The 23326-nt window shown below is 41.1% G+C and overlaps 1 protein-coding gene across 1 annotated transcript in view; it reads left to right on the forward strand.

Moving 5' to 3' along the window:
- Mtmr10 (myotubularin related protein 10) overlaps positions 1 to 23326 on the forward strand; it is a 62854-nt gene that overhangs the window by 19973 nt on the left and 19555 nt on the right. The window contains exons 6-13 of the mRNA XM_038313475.1: positions 4145 to 4235; positions 9805 to 9985; positions 13511 to 13598; positions 13681 to 13769; positions 15224 to 15354; positions 16407 to 16476; positions 17075 to 17145; positions 22682 to 22851. Of these exons, the coding sequence (XP_038169403.1) occupies positions 4145 to 4235; positions 9805 to 9985; positions 13511 to 13598; positions 13681 to 13769; positions 15224 to 15354; positions 16407 to 16476; positions 17075 to 17145; positions 22682 to 22851 (891 nt within the window). The remainder of the gene's footprint in view (positions 1 to 4144; positions 4236 to 9804; positions 9986 to 13510; positions 13599 to 13680; positions 13770 to 15223; positions 15355 to 16406; positions 16477 to 17074; positions 17146 to 22681; positions 22852 to 23326) is intronic.

Below are 23326 nucleotides of genomic sequence, written 5' to 3' on the forward strand. Positions count from 1 at the left end.
GGACATTTTCTCATAGAAACTTTGAACCACCATTTCCTTTTAATGTACCCTTGCACAAAACTGTGGTATAAAAAATAAATTGAGATATTTTCAGATATTTTTAATGACATAACTTTAAAATATATGGGTTGATCGATGAATGGTGATTAAATTAAATATTGATGTCTATTTTATTTTCGGTTAAAAATGAAGTTTGTTCACCTAATTAAAGAGTAGGGCTGGAGAGATGGCTCAGTAGTTAACAGGGACCTCTGCTCTTAGAGAGGACCTGAGTTCTGTTCCAGGCACCCAGATCAGGCAGCTCCTAACTGCCTTCAACTCCAGCTCCAGGAGATCTCATGCTCTCTTCAGGTCTCTGGAGATTTTAGGTATATATATATATATATATATATATATATATATATATATATATATATAAACAAAAAGGTTGGAGAGCCAGACATAGTTGTACATACCTGTAATTTCAGCATTTGGGAGACTGAGACAGAAGAATACTGAATTCAAAGCCAACCTGAACTTCATAGTAAAACACTTAAAAAAAATCAAAACAAAAGATCAAAACCATGTTGACCTGTGTTTGTATAGGCCAAAGTTCAACCTCAGGAGCTATCTACCTTGTTTTTGCGATAGGGTGTCTCACTGGCTTGGAGCTTGCCAAGTAGCAGGCTAGGCTAGCTAGCCAGCGAGTCTCAAAGATCTATCTGCCTGTCTGTGCCCTACACCTCTGGAATGAGGTGAATGGAAGTGCATATTGCTGCTTCCAGCTCTCTCTCTCTCTCTCTCTCTCTCTCTCTCTCTCTCTCTCTCTCTCTCTCTCTCTCTCTCTCTGTCTCTCTCTGTGTTTGTGTGTGTGTGTGTGTGTGTGTGTTGTGCGTGCGCGTGTTTGAGATAAGGTTTCTTGGTATAGCCCTGGTCATCCTGGAACTCACTGTAGACCAGACTGGCCTCTAATTCAGATCCACCTGCCTCTGTCTCCTTAGTGCTGGGATCAAAGGTGTCCCTACCACCTGCCTCCACCACTTGATGTGGTTCTGGAGATCAAACTCTGGGCATTATGTTCATGCAGTAAGCACTGTGTGAACTAATCTTCCTCACTAACTCTAGTTTCAGTTTCCTTGAATCAGTCTCACTTTGTAGCCTTGGCTGGCCTGGATCTCACCGTGCAGCCCAGGCTGGCTTGAAAGTGGTAATTCTGTCTCAGTCTCCCATATGCTGGTATGATTGCAGATGTGAGTACACCTGCATTGGGCTGTTATTTTTGCCTGAAACTTGATATTCATCCTTGGTACTAAGCCACAGAAATGTAGGGAACTTGGTTTGTTTGCAAATGTGGTAAAGCTGGAGGTTAATCATCCCTTAGATTTGATGTCTCCTGTGCTGTGCTTCAATCTGAAGATTAATTGACTATGGGTTTTTCCTTACAAATTATGAATTAGGGAATATTTGTATAGTAAGAATAATTTTACATGCAAACGAGATCTTATAAAGACGTTCAGAGTCTCTTACAAGAAGAAGCAAGGAATTTGGACACAGTTTTTTAGAATAGTGTGTTGGGAAAAGTATAAAACAAAAGACATCTGGCTTTCTCTCTCCTTTGGGTGTTCCACAGAAACAACGTGACTCTCCTCCAGATATGCAAATGTACATATGCCTGTGCCAGACAATAGCTTACGTGTGTATAATCATGCTTCTGAACAGCAAATTCAATTTGCAATACAAACTTCCCTTCCTTGGGAAAGCAGCTGTCATAGAAGGCACTGAACCAAATTTCAGTTTAACAGTCTTATTTATTGTCTTTAAGTGTACATGCTGCTTGACATACCTGCTTCGAAGCTAGTGTGACACTGTGTGGTTTTTAAAGGAGCTTTAGAAATAGGCTGTGTTGGGTTTTGCTTTATACGTGAGATTTGTGCTCTTTTGCTTCATAAACATGTTCCATCATTAGTGGTCTGTGAATTTCTTCTCTGTCAATGGGCCTATGCAGCTTTCTGATTTTCTTAGAAGAAACAGTAGACTAGTTAATAATGTTAGCATTTTCATGATTACACTGGTAACTGATCTGTCTGCTAACATGCTTAGTGCTGTCACTGCCAGACACAGTGCCTGTCCAGAAAGTCACAGGTGATGCTACAGCATGCAAAGCTTTAGTTTCTTGGTTTCCATCCAGGGAAGTTTGCTAAGACTCATATGTAGTAGCTCTGGCTGTTTACAAGAAAGTAGGGCTGGCTGGGAGAGCAGTGGGCATGGCAGATGCGGCTGCAGTCAGTCAGACACATGTATGCAGGTATGCTTTCGTCTGACCATAGATGACTAAGGGAACCTTGGAAAGGTAAGCGTTGTCTAGTGAGGAGGACTGTGCAAGTACTTGGAAACCACGGCTGCTCACCAAGACAGCCAAGTAATTAACCAAAAACACATTTTAGAAGACAGTTCTTAAGTGTAGATATCTAGGATCCAGGGAAGCCCACAGAGGTACCATAAAACATGTCTGGCTTCAGGATGTAGTTACGGCAGCGTAGCAAAATAGGGCAGCCCTAAGAAGTGCTGTAAGTGTGTGTATGAAGTAAGCCTGGCCGTGTAGACCCTATGAAGGTGTAGATGGAGGAGCTTCGCTGCTAGAAGTCCTTCAAGGAAGACTTGTTGTTTCTCTTCTGGTTGTGATAGAGTACTCTGACCAAAGCAACTTAAGGGAGAACAGCTCACAGTTCTCGATTAGGAGCCTGAAGCAAGCACCAGGTCACATCACACCACAGTAACAAGAACAGAGAAGTTTGCTTTTCCACTTGCACAATCTGGGTTCCCCTGCCTAGGGAATGGTTCTTCTACCACAGTTTAGATGGACCTAGTCAGGGCGTGGCCAGAGGCTCGTCTTCCAGTGAGTCTAGGTTCTGTCGAGGTGACAGTTAGCATTGAACAGCACACAGGTTGATGTACAGAACAAGAATTGCAAAGTGGAAAAGGTAGTCTTATAAAATTGTAAGTGGGACCCTTACAGAATGTTCTGTGGTTAGGCACTGAGAAATTAATGCAACAAAAGTTTTAGGAAGCTTTCCCTTTCATTAAAGTCTAGTAGTAAGTTATGTCTCCTTGGTTTATGCTTTAACTTTTTATGATAGAAAATGTTATTATCTGGAAGATGCTTTAAAATGCAGTCTAAGCAACAAGCTGACATATACTTAATGGTTAATGGAATTTGCATCAACTTACTCCAGACACCACTGGTTTGAAATGAGCTAACAATAAACTTTTCTTGCTTGCTCATTGTCAAAAGTGTATCATTCTGGTTTGTGCTTCACCTTTAGGTCATATATAACCACTTTAAGAAAGACTATCTTCCTTTCTCGCTCTACACACGCCTTAGACTTGTTTCTTCTTTGTTCACGTCAGGCTGTTTTCTTCCTTGGTCTCATCCATGGCTTGTAAGCATGGAACACTGTCCTTCCTTCCATCCAGTACCCTTTGAGAATAGTAGTGTTTCTGGACACAGAGTGCTTTTGAAGGCTAGGCATGCTCAGTTGTTAATACTTAAAACAGCTCAGGCTTTTCTGTCATTTCACAGATGAGAAGACCAAGGCTATAAGAAAAGAACCAATTCACATTAGCTTAGTAGAGCTAGGACACAGGTCGTGATTTATTGGTTTTTCTAGCCCATGCTTTTCTAGTCTTAATCCATTTCACTGGAATGCTTTTTAAATGTACTTCTTTATCTTATCTAGATACTCCTAATTTTAATTTTTTATGATTGTGGTTTAGAGTTAGAATTTTTTTTTTATCCCTGAAGATTTTTAAAATCCACTAAAATTGAAACTTGGGTTTGGTTGTTGTAGAGTGGATTATGTGGTTACTATCTTTTTGGAGAACGCTTTTTTAGCTTTCAAGTTTTATTTACAGATAAAATTATTCCACTTAAAAATTGAACTCAGCAAATACATACTGAATGCTTACAGTGTCTTGGGGGGCAGAACAATGAATGAGATAACTTGGCCTTAAATAGTTATTTCATATTCTAGGTCGACAGAAAAACATGTAACTAGTATCTGTACTCATTGCCCCAGGGTGACTCTCCCAGTGGCTAAAGCCTTATTGTACATTTCATTTAACTAAGTGTGTTAAATTCAAATTCTAAATGTAGAATTTTTCCTAGGTATGCCTTGCAATAGCTCATTATTCCCAGCCAACAGACCTCCAGCTACTCTTTGCATTTGAATATGTTGGGAAAAAATACCACAATTCAGGTAAATATGAAAATACTAAGCACTGTGACTAACTTTACATGTGTCCATCTTATTTGTATGTTTGTTAGACTTTTAGTGAGTGTAGGGTTATTAGCTTCCTAGCTGCTAGGAGACAAGCACCATGCCCTAGAAGAGCCACTGTTTGTCGGGGTCTCTTGAGAAGGGACCAGGCAACTATAAGCCCTAGCTTGTAGGAGTCAAAGAACCTATTTTCCCTGTAGGCACTGGTTTGTATTTTATGCTCAGTATGTCTCCTATTATTTTTATTTGGTAACTTGGATTTTAAAACTGGCAGAAAACCAAAAGATAGTTGAAAACCACAAAATTTCTAGCAAAATGTGATTTTTATATAAAAGCTGAATGGTTAAAACCTTTTGGAGAACTTTGTTAAGATTTTCAAAATACCAACTTTCTGTTCTGAATAAGACCAATGGAAAGATGAGCGTTTGTCAAAAATAGATATATTCTAGGCAATTTTGTGGTAATTAAACAGTTTAGTCCACATATCTATGTTAGCTATGACATCATCAAGAAAAAAGCTTAGATTTGATTATGTAATTCTGTTTTAAATACTCTGTTCTAGATAATGTAATTCCTAGTACAGTGACCATGTAGCTCCTGTTAGCCTCCTCATGGGTTAGTGACTGCACTATGACAGCTGTCAGAAGTACACATTCTACCAGTGTTCAAGGAAGAAAAGTCAATGAGAGATCCATTTGTCCCAGCATGGGCTAGGGCAGTGTTCTCAACCTGTGGGGCATGACCCCTTTGGCAAACATCTATCTCCAAAAAATTTACATTATGATTCATAACAGTAGCAAAATTATAGTTATGAAGTAACAGTGAAAATAGTTTTATGGTTGGGGGTCACCACAACATGAAGAACTGTATTAAAGAGTCACAGCATTGAGAAGGCTGAGAACCACTGTTCTAGGGCTTATAGATTATTAATTGTACTGAACTTCTATACTTCTTACCTTAAAACACAAGGTAGTAAATTACATAACTTACAGAGAGATGGCTTAGGGGTTATGAGCACTGGCTGTTCTTCCAGAGGACTTGGGTTCAGTTCCCAGCACCCACATGGCAACTCATGACTGTCTGTAACTTCAATTCCAGGGGATCTAAAACCCTCACACATGCATGCAGGCCAAACAACAATGCACATGAAATAAATAAATAAATCTTTAAAAAAATCTATAGATTACTAATTGTACTGAACCTTCATATGCCTTACCTTAAAACTCAAGGTAGTAAATTACATAACTTACGATGCACGTGCATTTCAGTTCACCATGCTGTCACTGCATATAAATGTGGCATTAGCGCTTGGGCCACAGATGCTTTCAGTGCATCTTCATGACTTCAAAAATAACGTCTCAGAACAGCTTTCATTTCTACTTCATAGAAATTGGATAACACAGTATTTGTGTCTTAATTTTTGTTATCCATATGTACAGTAACTATAATTTAGTCTTGAGCAGTACAGTTATTTTTGAAGTTGATACTTTTATGTAATTCACTTCCTATCTGAAAACAAAGCATAAATTCTTGCAGTGATCACTATGCTCATTAGTGAGGTACCATTTCAGAACAGCACCTTGGATGAGCATTTCCAGTTAGTCTTGGAGGCCTCCTTCAGTTTGCTGTGGTACAGCCTATTTCTTCATGCTGCTTTTTCCTAATAGCAATGATTTGGTGGCTAAGTAATAACGTTTGCAAAAACATAATGACTTGGGCTCACCAAGTACAATCGACTGTACAGTTGGTGACCTGATACATGCATGAGTTACTGTTTGGATCCTACCTCCTTCATTTCTTGTGGGCATCTCCTGTCTATAAAACGTGAAGTACTTCATGTTTTCTTGTAAACCAGTCCCTCTTATTTTCTTATAACTGGCTGATGCAATTGGATGATTAATAAATACTTAAAATATTCAGGAGTACTTTTTAATAGTCCATCCTTCTAACTCCTCCTCCTTCAGCAAATTCTTCATAAGCATAGTTCTGGCCAAAGCTTTACTCATAGGGTAACATCCTTTAATATCCTTCCGTGCTGTTACAGAAGCATAAAGTGCATCCCTAAGATCAAAAGGAGCCTGAAACTTGCATACACTGCAGTAACAGTTCACTAATTTGTGAGTGAAGGATGCTCATTGCCCTTCTTGAACCTCTGGATGGCACCTTGACTCACTGGCTGGATTACAGAAGCCCCCTTTCAGGCAGGTAGGTGACAAAGGTGTTTCCACAAGTAGGATCTGAAGTTGGAGATTGTCCCTTCAGCTATCTGGAGAAGACTCTCCTGCTGTCTTAGGCACTGTCCAGCATCAGATGAGTAAGACCCACTTCTGAGAGGATCAGTAGCCATCCATACTGCAGCGAGCATCCTGAGGTGCAGGGCAGTGTGCAGCTCCACCACAGGCTTTGGAGCAATTGCTGCACACAAACACCTAAACATGCTACTGTAATCCAAAGCTGTCCCATTAAAACATGTACATTTATAGTGAAATTTATTAAATTTATCCTCTTTAGTAATGTAGTCCTTAAATTAGGATTATAGAATTCATTTTAAATGCTTATTTGAAAAAATATGTAGTATGTAACTCTTTGGAACAATGTAGAAATTGTCAGTTTGTTGCTCAGGTGCTTCTACGGTTCTCAGTGTGACTGACTGTAAACGATGTGACCAATCTTTTCTCCTGAATGCTAGCTGCCAAAGCAGCAGAATCACTATAGAGACAGTATGTTGGCTCCTCTCAGGCTCACAGGATCAGAGTCTCTGCTAAGAGAAGCCTTAGTATTTTGAGGTTGCCTTCCATACTCTTCTTTGTGACTTGTAGTTTCCGCTGTGCCACCACAGTGGCAGGCTTCCTTTGCATATATTGACCATTCTTCCTATCTTTCTTGTTACATGAGCTTGTTCTGAGTGCCAATGGGGAATCAGTTACATAGAAGCACTAAAATAGCATCACATTCTAGGGCTAGATATCTAAAATACTATAGCAAATGCTGGGTCAAGAATTCCTAGTGCCTCCGTTCTTTTAGTCTGTGGAAGAGCTATGTGTAAAACCTGTCAGGTAGTCATCAGGAAATCCAGGTCTCCCAGGATGCCTCACTTTGACTAGCTTACTGCCGCATGGTTAGAGCAGTCCTTTGGGGCTTTTTAGGAAACACTAGAATTTGCAGTCTGTGCAGTCAGATTACTTATCTATTATGCATTGCATAATGAACTCTCTCCAAAGAAGTCACAGAGCTAATGGCAGTGTAGTCAGTCCCAGCTGCTGAGAAAGGAACCTGCAAAATGGCACACATGCATCCGACCCAGAATGGTCTCACTTTGTGTTCAGAAAATATGTCTATTCATAAGGAGGTCAGAGAAATAATCTCAAATAGTAGAGCATCCTCATGTGATTTCAGAAATTCAGAAAGCTAAGTATGAACTCAGCTGAGATTTGCTGCTGAAGTGCTAGCTAACTCCCACAGATGAGTGTGTTCTTTATGTCCGTGTTCTGTGATGCTGTCCTGCTAAGTGGCCAAAGTCTGTGGTATAGTGCTGAGTAGCAGCGCTAGCTAGAAGGCACCATTTCTCTCTTTAGCTTTAATGTTAATGCTGTTTGTTGCAGGTTCTAGAAAAATACTCTATATCAAATTGGAAATGATGTCTTTAAATAAACAAACAAACAAAAAACGGGTTGAGCCCTACCAAAAGTTTTTCTGTACTTACTGAACTGACCATATGGGATTTTTCTCCCTTTTCATTAGTAATATGATGAGTTGCTTAATGCTTTGGAACACTGTATTGAGGAGTCATCTAGAAAGCATACTTTCTAGGTGTTACGTTCCATAGCGGAAGTACTGAAGTGGAGTGGGATGTGAGGATAGAAGCTAATTAGCATTATAATTTTTGTGAAATCCTGTTAAAATCAGACTCACTGGCTGATTCTAAAGTAGAACCTTGTAAGGGGTAAAGTTCAGAATTCCTAACACAGCACATCAGACCCTTGGTGATCTAGACTAGTGTTCTTCAGTGATGGAAGTATTCCTTCTTCTGCACTGTCCTGTGGGGGTACCCACCAGCTCCATGTGACTGTTAAGCACTTGAATTGTTCTTAGTGTACCTTAATGACTGACATTAGTTTTTATTTAAATTTTGTTTTAGTTTATATATAAATGGCCACTGTGGCTGGCTAGTGGTCTTATTCTCAAGTAGCACAGATCTAAATTCTAGACTTTGTGTAATCTGTAGCTGCTCTTCTACCATGTCTGGCTTTCCTGCTAAATTGTATGGGTTCCTTGGTGCTTTACCATCATCCCATTCTCTGCTCAGCATGCCCACCTCCTCCTTACCAGCTCCCTGACACTCTCTTCAGGACCCTATTCAGATGCTGTCAAGTCAAGACAGCTTTCTTGCCCACCCCTTTCTGCATCTTTATTGTATATAGTTCATTCTGTGCTCATACTTTCTGTACCCACCCACTACTGTCATGCTATAGCTTTCAGAATAATAGACAGAAACTCACCTTTCTGTTCTCAGACCTTAGTAGCTCATTGTAAGTTCTCCAAAAACATCTGTCTTCTGCCAGGAGTTAATAATGAACTTTTGAGAATTACCATTGAGAATGGGGTGTAGCATGTTCACGTGATAATTTTGCATGGCTACAGGAAAGAAAGAAAGTTGGAAACAATGGTAAATAATTTGATTTCTTTAGAAAACGAGACTCATTGAGAAAGGTTGGGGTAAGAAGCCATTGGTTTTGGTATAGTACAGCATCAGGTAAGGAATGTCGGCCTAGGAACTGCCACTAAAACCTGTGGCAGTGAGACACTGGGCCAATAGGGATTATGTCATCTCTTTTTGGAAACCTTCCTTCCTAAGGAAGTGAAGTCTAGACCTACCTCCAGACTCACCATGTAGGATAGTGCTGTATCTTCTTTTGACACACAAACCGCTTTGTCAGCTTTTCGAGTTGAGTAGCCATACAGAGCCAAGAATCATCTAGTGAACAGATGCGAACATGTTGCTAGAAAAACAAAATATTCTGAGAACTTGAAAACTGTTGGGTGGATCCGTGAACTTCCTACCCCAGTGTGGAGAGAGTAAGCAGATGGCAGTTTACCGCTTGGTTCAGAACAGGGAGAAAGCTGAGGCTCAGGAAGTTTCCATAAATTGGAGAAATGGGAGATAATTGAAAAATAAGGAGAGTAAATGGAGACAAAATGTGGGCAGCCGGCGTTGATCATTATATAAGGAAGGGCCTAGTAGAAAAAGAACAGTGTGTGGCAAAAGCAGCATCAGCAGCCAGTGGGACGGCTTGAAAGTCTTCAGAATCAAGTTGGCTGCTCATCTGCAAGCAGAGGAGATGAGCAGGAGAAGAATAGGAAAGGAAGAGGCGTCTGTACAGCAGGAGAGCCGGCCAGGACCAGGTGAGATTGTGATGCAAAGATTTTAGAGACATGACAGGTGACAGGCAGGAGGCCACAGCTGAGGGTGTGCATGTAACAGAAGACAGCAAGCAAATGCTGGCTGAGACCGGATAGTTCAACAAAATTAATATTGCTTTTCCCATAGCCAGCAAAGTTAATGGAGTATCCTCAGGAGGTGGAGGAGTGTGGAGCGGAGTTGGCAGTAGCAGCAGCCAGAGGACGCCACTATTTGAAACTTACTCAGACTGGGACAGAGAGATCAAGAGGACAGGTGCTTCTGGATGGAGAGTTTGTTCTATCAACGAGGGTTACATGATATCTACATGGTAAGTTTTATTTTAACATGTGCACATGCGTGCGCATACACACACATCTGGAAAAAACTTCTGTGAAGAATAATCCAACTCTACTTCCATTGATAAGCTTGCCAGTTAATGGTTAATACCTGTTTTAAATAGGGTTTAAAGGATACTTTATTTTAAAGGTAAAGACTTTGTAGTATAAACACCATCTGTAACGTTTAAAAGATGTTGACAGTATTTTTTTAATCATTCATAATCTAGTGAGTATTTGTTTGCAGTTTTCTTACAACTGTCTTTTAAAGTTGATTTAAAATTCAAGAATATTTTACACTGAATTTGAGTGATGTGTTCTCATAGGCCTTTTAATGTATAACGTTCTTGTCCTTTCTCTGTTATGCTTATGCATTTACAGACAAAGCCACATTATTGGTCTGTGGAATTTCCCACATTCTAAGTATTACTGTCTTATCTCTGTCCTGTCCTTTAACGTATCCTTTGCATCCTGAGGAGCAATTGGACCCAGACTCAGTGTTTTTGCAAGAATGCTTCATCAGGTGGTGCTATCCCCTGTGCATCATCCCATCTGGTCTCTAGCTTGCTTGTCATGTATGTACTCTCTCAGTCTCTGGCTAGCTGGCTGTATCTGTGTATGTTTATGTGCTGAACTACTGACACCTGAGGGCTGTCTGCTTCCTCTGTCTCCTGTAAAGTTCCGTTTCTGCATCTCGGGTCAGTGTCCCAGAATAGTTCTCCCTGAGTGGGAGGACGGCTCCCTGGACCTGCTATTTCATTGATGCTGCTGCTGCTTATGTCCTGGTTCTACCATCTTTCCCCTTCAGCTCTGAGTACCATGAACTATAGCTCACATTTAAAAAAATAAAATACGTATATATAAAACAAGTAAAAATCTTTCTTTTACTCAACAGTTTTTTAGAATAGTGAATTGATGTCCCAGAACTCTTTAAAAGTGACCAGGAATTTTTGTTTCTTAGTTTAATGTCATTTAGTATTGGTGTTTTGAAGTTTTGAATTTTTGTTTCTTAGTTTAATGTCATTTAGTATTGGTGTATTGAAGTTTTGAGAACGCCTTGAGACCATTGACGTCTCCATTGGCTATAAGCAGCTTTCTTGGGAACAAATTGTGCTGTCGGGTTGTCACAAGGAACTTCTTGGTTCATAGGTTTGGATCGTGTCGTTTTCATCTTCTGCTTCCCTTTGGATTCCACCTTCCCAGTCAGCTTGTGCCAGTTTACGTCCTGAGAAGCACATGGCACAGCCTGGCTAGGCCTGCCCCTGTCTACCTGCTGGGCTGTGTGGAGGAAAGGAAAGAGGGTAGAAGAGGAAGACAGGGAAGGGCCATGACTGTCTCTGTAGCTTCACAGGCTGTCTCGTGCACTGTGCTACTGCTGTGAAGAGACACCACCACCAACAGCCCTTCTCAGAGGTGGCATTTAACCAGGGACTTGCTTACACAGGCTTAATCCATTAGCATCATGATGGGGAGCATGACGGCATGCAGGCAGGCACCAGGGCAGCAGCTGAGAGCTACATCCTCGTCTGTAGGCAGGAAGAACACAGTGGCCCTAGTGTGGGCTTTTTGAAACCTCAAAGCCCACCCCAGTAACACACTTCCTCCTCATCTCTCTCAAATAGTGGTGCTCCCTGATGTGGGTTTATGGGCGCCCTTCTTACTCAGACTCCACACAGGCTTTGGTTTGTTTGCCTACCATCTTTTCCACAGCCTACAAGACATGGATGCATAGTGACGATGTTTCCTAAAGAGTAATAATCATTCTAGAAAATACTTAATTGTTCTGTATTTTTGTCATGTTCAAATTTTGATTTTTATGAGAATTGACCACATCACACATGTATACTGAGAAGGATTATCAGTGCCTCCCACGATGCCATCCAACTAAGTGGAGCGCACATTAAGAGGAGATAAATGTGTTTCATACATTTATGAGGTTCTCGGAGTACATCATTGTGTTTTAAGTATGGGACTTTTTTTTTTCCTTTTTAAAAAGTTAGTTGTGGTGGTAGGGTGTACGTGTGCAGGTGGAGGCCAGAGAACTTCAAGTACTATTCCCCACACGCGTATACCGTTTGATTTTGAGATAGAGTGTGTTAGTGGCTTAGGCTAGGCTGGCTGGCCTGTGAGCTCCAGGAATCTACTTGCCTCTGCTTCCCCAGCCTGTGGATTGGAAGCAGGTGCCACTATGTCAGCTTTGTTCATGGGTTCTGGGGTCAAACGCGGGTCCTCATGCTTCAGTGGCAGAAACGTTACCTACTGAGTTGTCTTCCAACTTATTGAAATTAAGTTCTTAATTTTGAAAATAATGGTTTCATAATTTCTTACATATGTGCCTTTATATTTTATTCCAGTTCATCCCCAGCTCCCATTCCTTCTGTCCCCTCTAATGGTCTCCTCCCACAAGAACCCTCCTACTTTCATGGCAGGTGTGCTCCATGACCTTTTCCCTCTTCCCCCTCCCTTCAAATCTTTCCTCCCCATCATGTTCCCCTTCCTAGTTCTATGACCTTCATAAACATACACCCCTCACACATTTAAATCCAGGTCCAATGTATGAAAGGACATGTCGAATTGGTCTATTTAAGTCTGGCTTGTGTTGCTTAACAGAATGATTTCCAGCTCCATCATTTTCCTGCAAATGTCATGATTTTATTTTCCTTTACTGCTGAATAAAATTCAGCAGTGTATACGGACCACATTTTAGTTAACTAGTCATCGGTTGATGGGCAGTATCCTAGGGTCACCATTGCTGTGATAAAGCACCATGACCATAAGCAGCTGGGAAGAAAGGACTTATTATTCTGCTCACACTTCCACATCACTGTTCATCACTGAAGAAAATCAGGGCAAGAACACAAATAGGGGAGGAACCTGGAGCCAGAGACCATGGATGAGTGTTGCTTGTTGTCTTGCTCCTCCTCATGGTTTGCTTGGTTTGCTTTCTTATAGCACCCAGGACTACCATCCCTGGAGTGGCACCAACTACAGTGAGTGGGTCCTCCCACATCAATGATCAGTTAAGAAAATGTCCCACACGCTGTTGCAAGGAGAGGCTGCTTGTTCGTCCTGGTTGCCCGGATAGCTTAGCCCCAAAATAATCACACAGAAACTGTATTAATTAAATCACTGCTTGGCCCATTAGCTCTAGCTTCTTATTGGTTAAGTCTTACATCTTAATTTAATTCATTTCTATTCATCTGTGCATGGCCATGTGGCAGTGGCTTACCAGCAAAGCACATCTATCTCTGGTGGCAGATCCATGACGCCTCCCTGACTCTTGCTTTCTTCCTCCCAGAATTCAGTTCTGTCTTCTCCGCCTACCTAAGTTCTGCCCTATCAGGCCAAGGCAGTTTCTTTATTCATTAACCAATACAAGCAACACACAGAGGGGGCTCCCACATCAACAGCCCAGTCTGGTGGGGCATTTTCTTAGTTGAAGTTGAGCTACTGTGAATAGAGCAGCAGTGAACATGGTGAGTACCGGACTCATGCATGACCTCTTTCTCTCCTATTAGCCTTCCAGAATACTTTGTCGTGCCAAGTTCATTAGCAGACCAAGACCTGAAGATCTTTTCCCATTCTTTTGTTGGAAGAAGGATGCCAGTAAGTGACTTCTGTCGGATGTTATTGATGCTAATGTCCACTGTTTCTGTCCAGTTAAATGAGGATTCTGCCTGTCTCCTAGTTCTGGTGCTGGAGCCACTCTAACGGCAGTGCTCTTGTGCGAATGGCCCTCATCAAAGATGCGCTGCAGCAGAGGAAGATTGACCAGAGGTAAGGGAGGAAGGGTGGTCAGTGTACTTGGTATCATAGACCTACTACTTGGAAATAGTTGGTATCACCATACATTCTATGCAGTGATTACCATTTTGCAAAGAATGAGTGAACTTGAAAAGTTTAAATCTCCTGGTAATTATGCTGCTGCCTATGTAATAAGTCAGATCAGGTTGAATTAGTCAGTCCAGGTTTAATCCTAGCAGAGCAAAGCAGCTCCTGGGTGACCCTTGGGAAGGCAGGGGAGGAATCACATGGCAAATACGGCTACCAGGTCTTATGTAGCCTATAGGCTGGTCTTGAGCAGCCCCAGGGAGGGGCTGGCTTTTGACAGGCTTTCTCAGAATCAGGGTTTGGAATGGGAGGAGTAAGACCGGAGCGTAGAATGATGACTCTAGCTGGGGATCCCTAATATCCCAACCTTTTTGGGTATATATGGACAGCCATAGGACTTCCACCTAAACAATACTAAATTCATCTTTGTTTGATAAAACACTTTTCTTTAACATACTTTCAATGTACAGCTATTTCCACTTGACATACTTTAGGATAAATCAAACTTCTTTCAATTTCATGTGTCTTGTTTAGGTCTATGAAGTCTGAATAGTTCAGAAAATGGTTTTAATGGATTTGCACAACAAGTAACCTCCCTATCACTGGTAGGAAGCTGCTCTCAGGTGCACTCATAGCCGTAGACTCATAGTTGACCTGGGTTACCACAGTTGACCACAGTTCTCGATGCTCTTGGTCCTTGCTGGCCTTGTGCTGTCCACAGGCCTGTCCTGTTCTCTCTAAACATCATCTGAAGGTCTTCTCATCTGTGTTCCTTTCTACACGAGGTCACTGAAGGTCATGGCTTTAGTAACCAACACATTAATACTGTCTCTAGCTGACACCTTCCATGTGGACATCTTCAAGGCCCTTTAAACTATATCTAAAGCCAAACTCCAGGTATGGCCACCATGCCTCCCAGCCTGAAGCTTTCCTCCTCCTTTCCTTTCTCCGTCTGTAGCCCCTCGTGATTTTGACACTTCTTTTTTCAGAAATCTTATAAACCCACATGTTGCCTAGCTTCAGCCCTAGTGTGTTATCAGTGCTGCCATCTCCTCTTCCTGTGTCGCACTTCATGGGCTCCAGCCACCTGTAAATCCTGAGTCTTCTCACTGTCCTGCAGACATTTCACAGGCTCTTCCCTCCTGGGTCGCCTTCTTCATGCTCCTCTCAGTACTCTGCACCCCACCAACTTGGCCCTCATCATCAGTGAGTTCTTCTGGGTTTTCTTTAGTTTTCCATTTGATTTATGTAATGGTTGTTCAATTACTGCCTGTCTTCCTCACTAGGCCCCATTGGGTGACACATCATATAGTTAGCTTAGGAAGTATAAAATACTTATGAATGAATATGGTCTGTATTGAAATGGATGAGCAGATTCTAAAGGATTTTGTTTTCACTAGGATTTGCAATGCGATAACTAAAAGTCATCCACAGAGAAGTGACGTTTACAAGTCAGATCTGGATAAGACCTTGCCCAATATCCAAGAAATACAAGCAGCATTTGTAAAACTTAAGCAACTGTGTGTAAATGGTAACAACATTTTATTTTGTGCATGAATATAATGAATGGGAATAAAGAATTACGTGGGAAAAATGATGTTCTTTAAAGATATAGTAGGTACATCTAAGGAGAGACCCAACCTCTAGAAAATGAAGTTTAAACCTCTTTTGGTTTGGGGAAGAAAAAAACCAAACCTGCTAAATGTCCCCCAAGTCGTGAAAGATACTGACTACCTTAAAGAAGCATTTCTTGTACACAAGGATTCCTGAGAGTTCAGTGTGTAAGCTTGGGTTAGTGGCTCAGCTCAGAGTGTGTCACATGTGTAACCTGGAGTTTTAATTTAAGTAGACTAAGTGGTCACACTGCTCTGGGCAGGATGTCTTAGGAAAGCATCTTTGGAGTAGAGTGGGCTCTTGGAGAGAAGCCCTATGTCTCCTGAGCACGGGGAGAACATGCTTTGTGGCAGGTCATGGATAATGAGTTGGCATTGTTGGTGTAGGAGAGCTTAGCAAGAGTGGGGCCTTGAGTGGTTGTGTACACCCTGGGCAAGGCAGTGTTTGACTCCAGGGCTATATACACACAGAGCTGACACTGGCAGCTGTGAAGGTGAAGAGAAGTGGTTAGGGGTGGGACCTGAAGCAGCAATGCTGTAGAGTGGGCCTTAGTCTAGGCATTGCTTTCTGGGGAGCCAGGAGTCACCAGCTCTCAGGACACAGTGTTAACTGTACTTGCCAGGATTTCCTTGAAAAGGCCAGAAAGTAGAAGACAGGACCTAGGGGAGGGCTTTCTTGTTTTCTTATAGAACTGTAGCATGTCATCTTAGCGCAGTGGCCCATGTGACCCCAGAATTTGAGAGACTGAAACAAGAGGACCCGGAGTTTTGAGTCCAGTCTGGGCCTTGTGGCAAGACACTGCTGCAACAACAACAATCAGAATGTGCCTTCCTAAGTGGTTATTGAAGTGAAAATGTGTGCTGCTTCCTCAGAGCTAATTATTAAATATGCGTGGGATATCACTTAACTCTTAGATTGATTATGTGAAACCAGCTTAAAGAGCTTAATGGCATTATGTGTGTGTTACAGAGCCCTTTGAAGAAACTGAAGAGAAATGGTTGTCGTCACTGGAAAGTACTCGGTGGTTAGAATATGTCAGGTTTGTTTAACTTTTTATTTTGAGATAATTATGAGCTCCCATGAAGTAAAAGATAGTACAGAGAGCCATGTGCCCCTCACCTAGCATTCCTCAGGGTGACTTCTTGTCGAACTGGAGCATCTTCACTCTGTAGTTTGGTTTCCTGAACATTATGTAAACCAACCTCTTTTTTTGAAAAGTTTTATGATTTATTTATTTTTATATGCATCGATATTTTGCCTGCATGTCTGTGCCAGGGTGTTGGATCCCCTGGAACTGTAGACAGTTGTGAGCTTTCTTGTGGGTGCTGGGAATTGAACCCAAGTCCTCTGGAAGAGCTGCCACTGCTCTTAACCACTGAGTCATCTCTCCAGTCCCAGACTATTTTTTAAATGAGTTGATGAATTTCCCTGATATTATTCCCTAAAGAATCATTCCTGTTAATACCAGAGAAAATCGCAAATGTTGAAAGTATGTGTATATATGGTAGATGATGGGTTTAGCGTGATTGTAAACCCTTAAGATTTATTTATGCAGGTGGGCAGGATGTCTCAGCAGGCAAAGGCTTGTTCATGGTAGATAGTTGATATTTAACAGTGTTTTCCCTCTTTCTTTTCAGGGCTTTTCTTCAACACTCAGCAGAACTTGTATACATACTAGAAAGCCAGCGTCTCTCTGTAGTCCTGCAAGGTAATTAAAATAATTTCTGAGAATACCAGGGCAGCCCACTGTGGCCATCGGCTATTTATGCTAATGCTAATGTTACTAGTGTCCATCTTAGCTGTTCCTCCTTCCCCCTCCCTCCCCCAGCGATGCCGAACCAGCAGGCACACTGTAGAGTGTGGCTCTCCAGTCGCGCTGGCACAGACCTGCTGGAGAACAGAAAGGCAGACTCTCCCACTTAATAAATCCTTTGTCGGGGCTGGAGAGATGGCTCAGCGGTTAAGAGCGTTGCTTGCTATTCCAAAGGTCTTGAGTTCAATTCCCAGCAACCACATGGTGGCTCATAACCATCTGTAATGAGGCTTGGTGCCTTCTTCTGGCCTGCAGGCATATATTGTATACATAATAAATAAATAAATATTTAAATAAATAAATAAATAAATAAATCCTTTGTCTTTCCTAGGAGGTGGGTCTGGCCCTGACTGGACTGATTGCTGGTGCTAGTTTGGCCAAGGCATCCTCTCTAATCTATTAAATTTGCTATTAAAATTACTATTTTTCTATTCAGACAAATTTAGCGTAAATGCTTACTGATTCACATTAAATTGTGAACATAAAAAAATAATTTGAGATAAAAAATTCAGATGAAATAGCCAATAATTTTCTCCTTTATAAAATTAATTAAGTGTTTTCATTGATTTTCCATCCCAACTGTAGTCTCCCCTCCCTCCTCTTTCACAGTGAGTGTTCTCATCTTACTGGGCTTGAGCCCCAGTTTCCCCACACAAAAAGGCTTTAGAAGTATGGAGCCTGTTTCACTAACACTTCTAAAGTGTGATTTTTAAACCATTTGTTGAGGTGTGATGCACATTGACTATACTGATAACTTAGCAAATAGAAAGCTTAGGTTTTCTGTTTGTGATTTTGGTCACACATATACAATGTCACTCAAGTGGAGGTCCGATGACAACCCCAGGTGCTGGCCCTTACCTTTTACCTTAGACAGTGCTCCTCTTGTTCATAGCTGTGTAAGAGGTGAGCTGGCCTGCAGACTTCTGGGCTCTCCTGGCTCTGACTGTCTCCCAGCAGGGTGCTGGGGATTACAGATGCTTGTACTACTGTATAGGCTTTTACAGGTTCCAGTGACCCAAACACACATCCTCGGGTCTATACAGCAAGACCTTTGCCCACTGAGTCATCGCCCCAGTTTCCCAGTCAAGTGTTGGAAATTTTTCATCACCCCAGTTGGGTATTTTTTTGGTGGAGAGGCGGGGATGGGGACAAGCAGTTGAGTCAGAGTCTCACTATGCAGTCTTGGTTGGCTTGCTTGGAACTTGCTCTGTAGACCAGGCTAGTCTTGGACTTGCAGAGATCTGCCTGTGTCCTAGCACCAACTCACTAGGCTATTTTCTGTCTCTGTAGATAGGCCTTTTTTAGATAGTTCATATAATTGGAATCACACAGTATGTTAGTTATTTGTCTATGGCTTCTTTCATTTACCCCAGCGTTTATGATGTTCATGAGTGTCATATGTATTTTTAAAAGTGTATCCGATTGTTTGTGAATCAGTTTATCTATTTACCTGTTGATGGACACTAGGTTGTTTCCATATGGGGACTGTCACTGAGTCTGTGGCTGTGAATATTCACACAGATGTGTTTTGGAAGACATGGTTTTAGGTTGCATGTCCATGTCCATCTTGTAAGGATCAGCCAAACTATACTCTGGAATGGCTGTGTTATTGGACTTGGGAATCACAATTTGTGCCCCAAATCAGGTCCAGCCACTCGTCCTCAACGAGCCAATAAAGAGTCAAATTAAAAGTGAAAAGCAGGAAAAGGGGACTTACTTGGTGTGGTCACATCAGGAAGAAGGACAAAGAGCTCCAATAACTGCTCAAGTCCATCTGACTGGGTCCTAACATGAGATCAAAATCAAATAGAGGGCCAAGGATGTGCACATCTAAGCAGTCCTGGTCAAGGTGTGGTCCTACCCAACACTGACCCATTACTGCCTGGGCTTCAGTTTCATTCTGTATGGTGTCTGACGAGTGGTAGAACAGTATGAAGTCTCTTCCTGGGAAACAAGCTCACCCTCTGATAACACCTTTTTCTTCTCCCAGCTTAGGATTCCTGGGGAAATTCCTAGTCCTTGGGGCCCATTATTTCAACAGCCTGACAGTCAGATAGAGAGACACACTTATCTCCTTAGACTGTCTTCATTTCTTCCAGAATAGTTACTTCTGGACCACATTTTCTTTCTCTGCATGCATGAGGATGCTGATTCATCTCCATCCTTACCAGCACCACTCTCTATCTTACTCAGGCGCAGGTGAAGTGGTAGTAGTTCATTGTGCTTTTCCTTTACATTTCTCTAATGCGTTTCCTCTTTCTGTTGAGTTCTAAGGCTTCTGTATGTGTTCTGGGTGCAAGCTCCTTTAATCCTACATGATTTGTATTTTCTCTTACTGTGTCCTGTCTGTCCTTCCTTTTGTATTTTGAAATACTAATTTAAAAATTTTGAAGTATAACTTATCTATTTTTATGGATCATGTTTTTATATCCTATTCAAGAACTATTTGCCCAACTCAAGGTCATAGGGACATTTCCCTTTGTTTTATTTTATAAAACTTCTATAGTTTTAGCTCTTAAAATTTAGGTCTTTGATCTATTTTGAATGAATTGGTGTGTGTGTGTGTGTGTGTGTGTGTGTGTGTGTGTGGTGGGGGGAAAGAGAAGGTAAGAGGTTGAGAGAGATACATTAGATAAATAAATGATAGATAGATAGATGACAGAGAAATAGAGAAGGTAAGAAGTTGAATTATCTCCTTTGTATGTGGATATTAGGTAGCCCCAGCATCATTTGTTGAAAAGACTTTCATTTGTCCATTAAATTGCCTTAGTGCTTTCATGAAAAAATCAATCATAAATGCCAAAAGTTTATTTTTCTATTTTATTTCTTTGAGCTTATGTCAGTTCTTCATGCTACTACCACAGTATCTTGAGTGCTGTAGTTCTTCAGTACGCTTTAAAATTGAGACATTAACTATACATCTTGGTTTTCGAGATTGTTCTGGCTATTCTGGGTTATTTATATTTCTGGGTAATTTCTAGGGTTCAAAAAAGGACTATTTTTATATTTATATATTTATGGAATGTTTATATGAGCATGTTGAATCCATAGATCAGTTTAGGGAGAATGCCATCTGCGTGGAGTTGACCGAACTGTGGAGTGAATGTCTGGTGCTGGAGAATTGTCTGTAATCCGTCAATCATGTTTTAAATAAAACGCTGATTGGCCAGGCAGAAAGTATAGGCGGGAAAACAAGACAGGAAGTAGAAATGATGTAATGAGAACAGGAGAATTCTGGGAAGGAGGAAGTTGATTCCTCCCACTCCTACCCAGGTCACCGAAGCAGCAGGATTTAAATGCACCACTGAAAACGTTACTGAGCCACATGGCTAACATAGATCAAAAAGATGGGTTAATCAAGATGTGAGAGTTAGCCAGTGAGAGGCCAGAGTTAATGGGCCAATCAGCTTTATAACATATAGAGATCTCTGTGTTATTTCTTTGGGGCTTGCTGGCCGTGGGGTACCGGGCGGGACAGAAACCCAAACAAGCAGGCCTGGCTTCCCCTTCATGTTACAAATGTCTTCCCACTTATTCTGGTCTTCCTTCATTTGTCAGCAGTGGTTCCAGACTTTACAAGGTTTACACTGATTGTTAAATCTCTTGAGTACATTTAAGGTATTCTTAGGTGTTTCTGTGGTTACAGTGTTTCCTTAACTTCATTTCCAGGCTTATTGCATACTTGTTATATTCTGAGTTCTTGTGATCTTACTCATTTATTCTAGAGGTTATTTTCTGTATTTCTTAAAAATATTTTTCTTGTATGTGTATGATGTGTGTATGTACATGTCCATGTGTATTCATGTGTGTGGAGGCCAGAGATAAATGTTAGATGTCATTTTCAATCACCCTCTGCTTTATCTTTTGACATAGTGTCTTTCATTGAATCTGAGCTCATGGATTTGGCTGGACTGGTTAGCCAGTGAGCTCCAGGGATCCACCTCTTTCTACCTACCCAGCACTGGGCTTATAGGTAACCACTCAGCTTTTTATGCGGTGCTGAGGACTCAGGTCCTCGTGCTTTCTTCTAGGCAAACATTTACCAATTGAGCTGTCTATCCTTCATCCTTGATCTTTAATATGCAGGACTTACATTGTTGCCAACTGATGCCTTTTATTTCTTTTTTATTTATTTATTTTTTTATTTGAGACAGTGTTTCTCTGTGTATCTCTGGCTGTCCTGGAACTCACTCTGTAGACCAGGCTAACCTCAAACTCAGATATCTGCCTGCCTCTGCCTCCCTGAGTGCTGGGATTAAAGACATGCACCACCACCACCTGGCTCCTTTATTTCTTTTTTTTTTTTCCTAATTATTTGACTTAAGCCTCTAGTATGATGTGCTGTAGAAGTATTGAGAGCAGACATCCTTGTTTCATTCCTAGTTTTAGGAGAAAAGCATTCAGTTTTTTCCATTAAGGATGATATTAGTTGTAGGGGTTTGGGAGGTGTTTCTGATAAGGTTTATTTTAATCCCTACTTCATTAAGAGTTTTTATTTGGAATAAATGTTGAAGTATGTCAGATGCTTGTTTGCTTCTAGATAATATTGACTTTTGTTTTATTAATATGCTATTGTTACTTTGTCATGTGCTAAAGCAATCCTGCATTCTATAGCATAATTCCTAGAGTTTCATAGTAATTTGTCACATTAATATTTTATTCATGACTATTCCATCTATAATTGCAAAGAATGTCAGTTAGTTTTCTCATCATTTTGCCTGGCTGTGATATCAAGGTAATCCTAGACGCATTGAAAAGGACAATGGTTGGGTGGCAAGATGCACAGCTGTGATACAAGCACTTGGGACACAGAGATAGGAGGTCCATTGCCACCCTTGGCTTCACTGCAAGTTCGAGGCCAGTATGGGTTGTATTGAGACCTTGTCTCAAAAAGCAAAACTCTGAAAAGGAAAATGGCTGTAAAGGGTGGGAAGAAAATGCTTGCCACCTTTTCATGTGATGGGAGCAATTTCATTCCATCGTTCACTTCTGAGTCATTGCCATGTAAAGTAATTTGTCTTTGAAATACTGTGTTTGTTTAATATCCTTGACAAAACAACAGTAGACGGTATTCTAGAAAGATGTTGTACACAGACTACTGAGATGTAAGAAATGTAAGCAAAGAACTACATCTGCAAACAGCGACATGTGAAAGTCCATCTATTGTCAGTGCTTCAGTGTCCTGCAATGAATTAGGATAAAATTCTGTATTTGTTTGCCTCACTGATGACTTGCTTTAATACTTCTTTTGGTTCATATAGATCTCCAATTAAGAATAGAACATGAATTATATAAAAAATTATATGCTGGACTCCACTAAAATTCTCTTACATAGACTACCTTGAAGGCAATTTAAGTATATACTGTTGAATTACCTAATTTATAGTCATGATTTCTCTTGGTCATCATTTTCTTTCCATTTTATTGACAGAGGAGGAGGGAAGAGACTTGAGTTGTCTGGTAGCTTCCCTTGTTCAAGTGATGATGGATCCGTATTTCAGGACAATTACTGGATTTCAGAGCCTGATACAGAAGGAGTGGGTCATGGTAGGATACCAGTTCCTAGACAGATGCAACCACTTGAAGAGGTCAGAGAAAGAGGTAATCAGTATTTCCGCCTTACGAGACTTTACTTTTTAAAGTGTGTGTTGTGGTGGTGGTGTCGGGGAAGGAATGCATAGTGCCTGCCATGGGAGGTTAGAGGACAACTTTCAGAGGTCAGTTCTCTTCCATCATGAGATATTGGAATCAAACTTAGGACTTCATGTTCATGTGGTAAGTGCGTTTACCCTCCGAGCCATTTCACAGGCCCCAAATTCACACCTTTCAAATATGCATGAGATAAAATTTTGCCATTGTGAAAAATGGTAAGGACCTTTTTCTTTAGTTTTTCAATATTGATTTAAGACATCCTAGCTTTGTTAGTTAAAGGCTAATAGATTGGAATCCAAATTGATGTAAAAGGTGACAGTAGAGGCAGAGATGATGCTTGAACCCCTGACCTCTAGTATCTGAGAGAACAGAGCCAGAGCAGCTCCCTCCAAGCTGTTTGCTGTGGGCTGTCCTGCAGTTTGTC

The sequence above is a fragment of the Arvicola amphibius genome, chromosome 12, assembly GCF_903992535.2.
Source record: "Arvicola amphibius chromosome 12, mArvAmp1.2, whole genome shotgun sequence".
NCBI lineage: Eukaryota > Metazoa > Chordata > Mammalia > Rodentia > Cricetidae > Arvicola > Arvicola amphibius.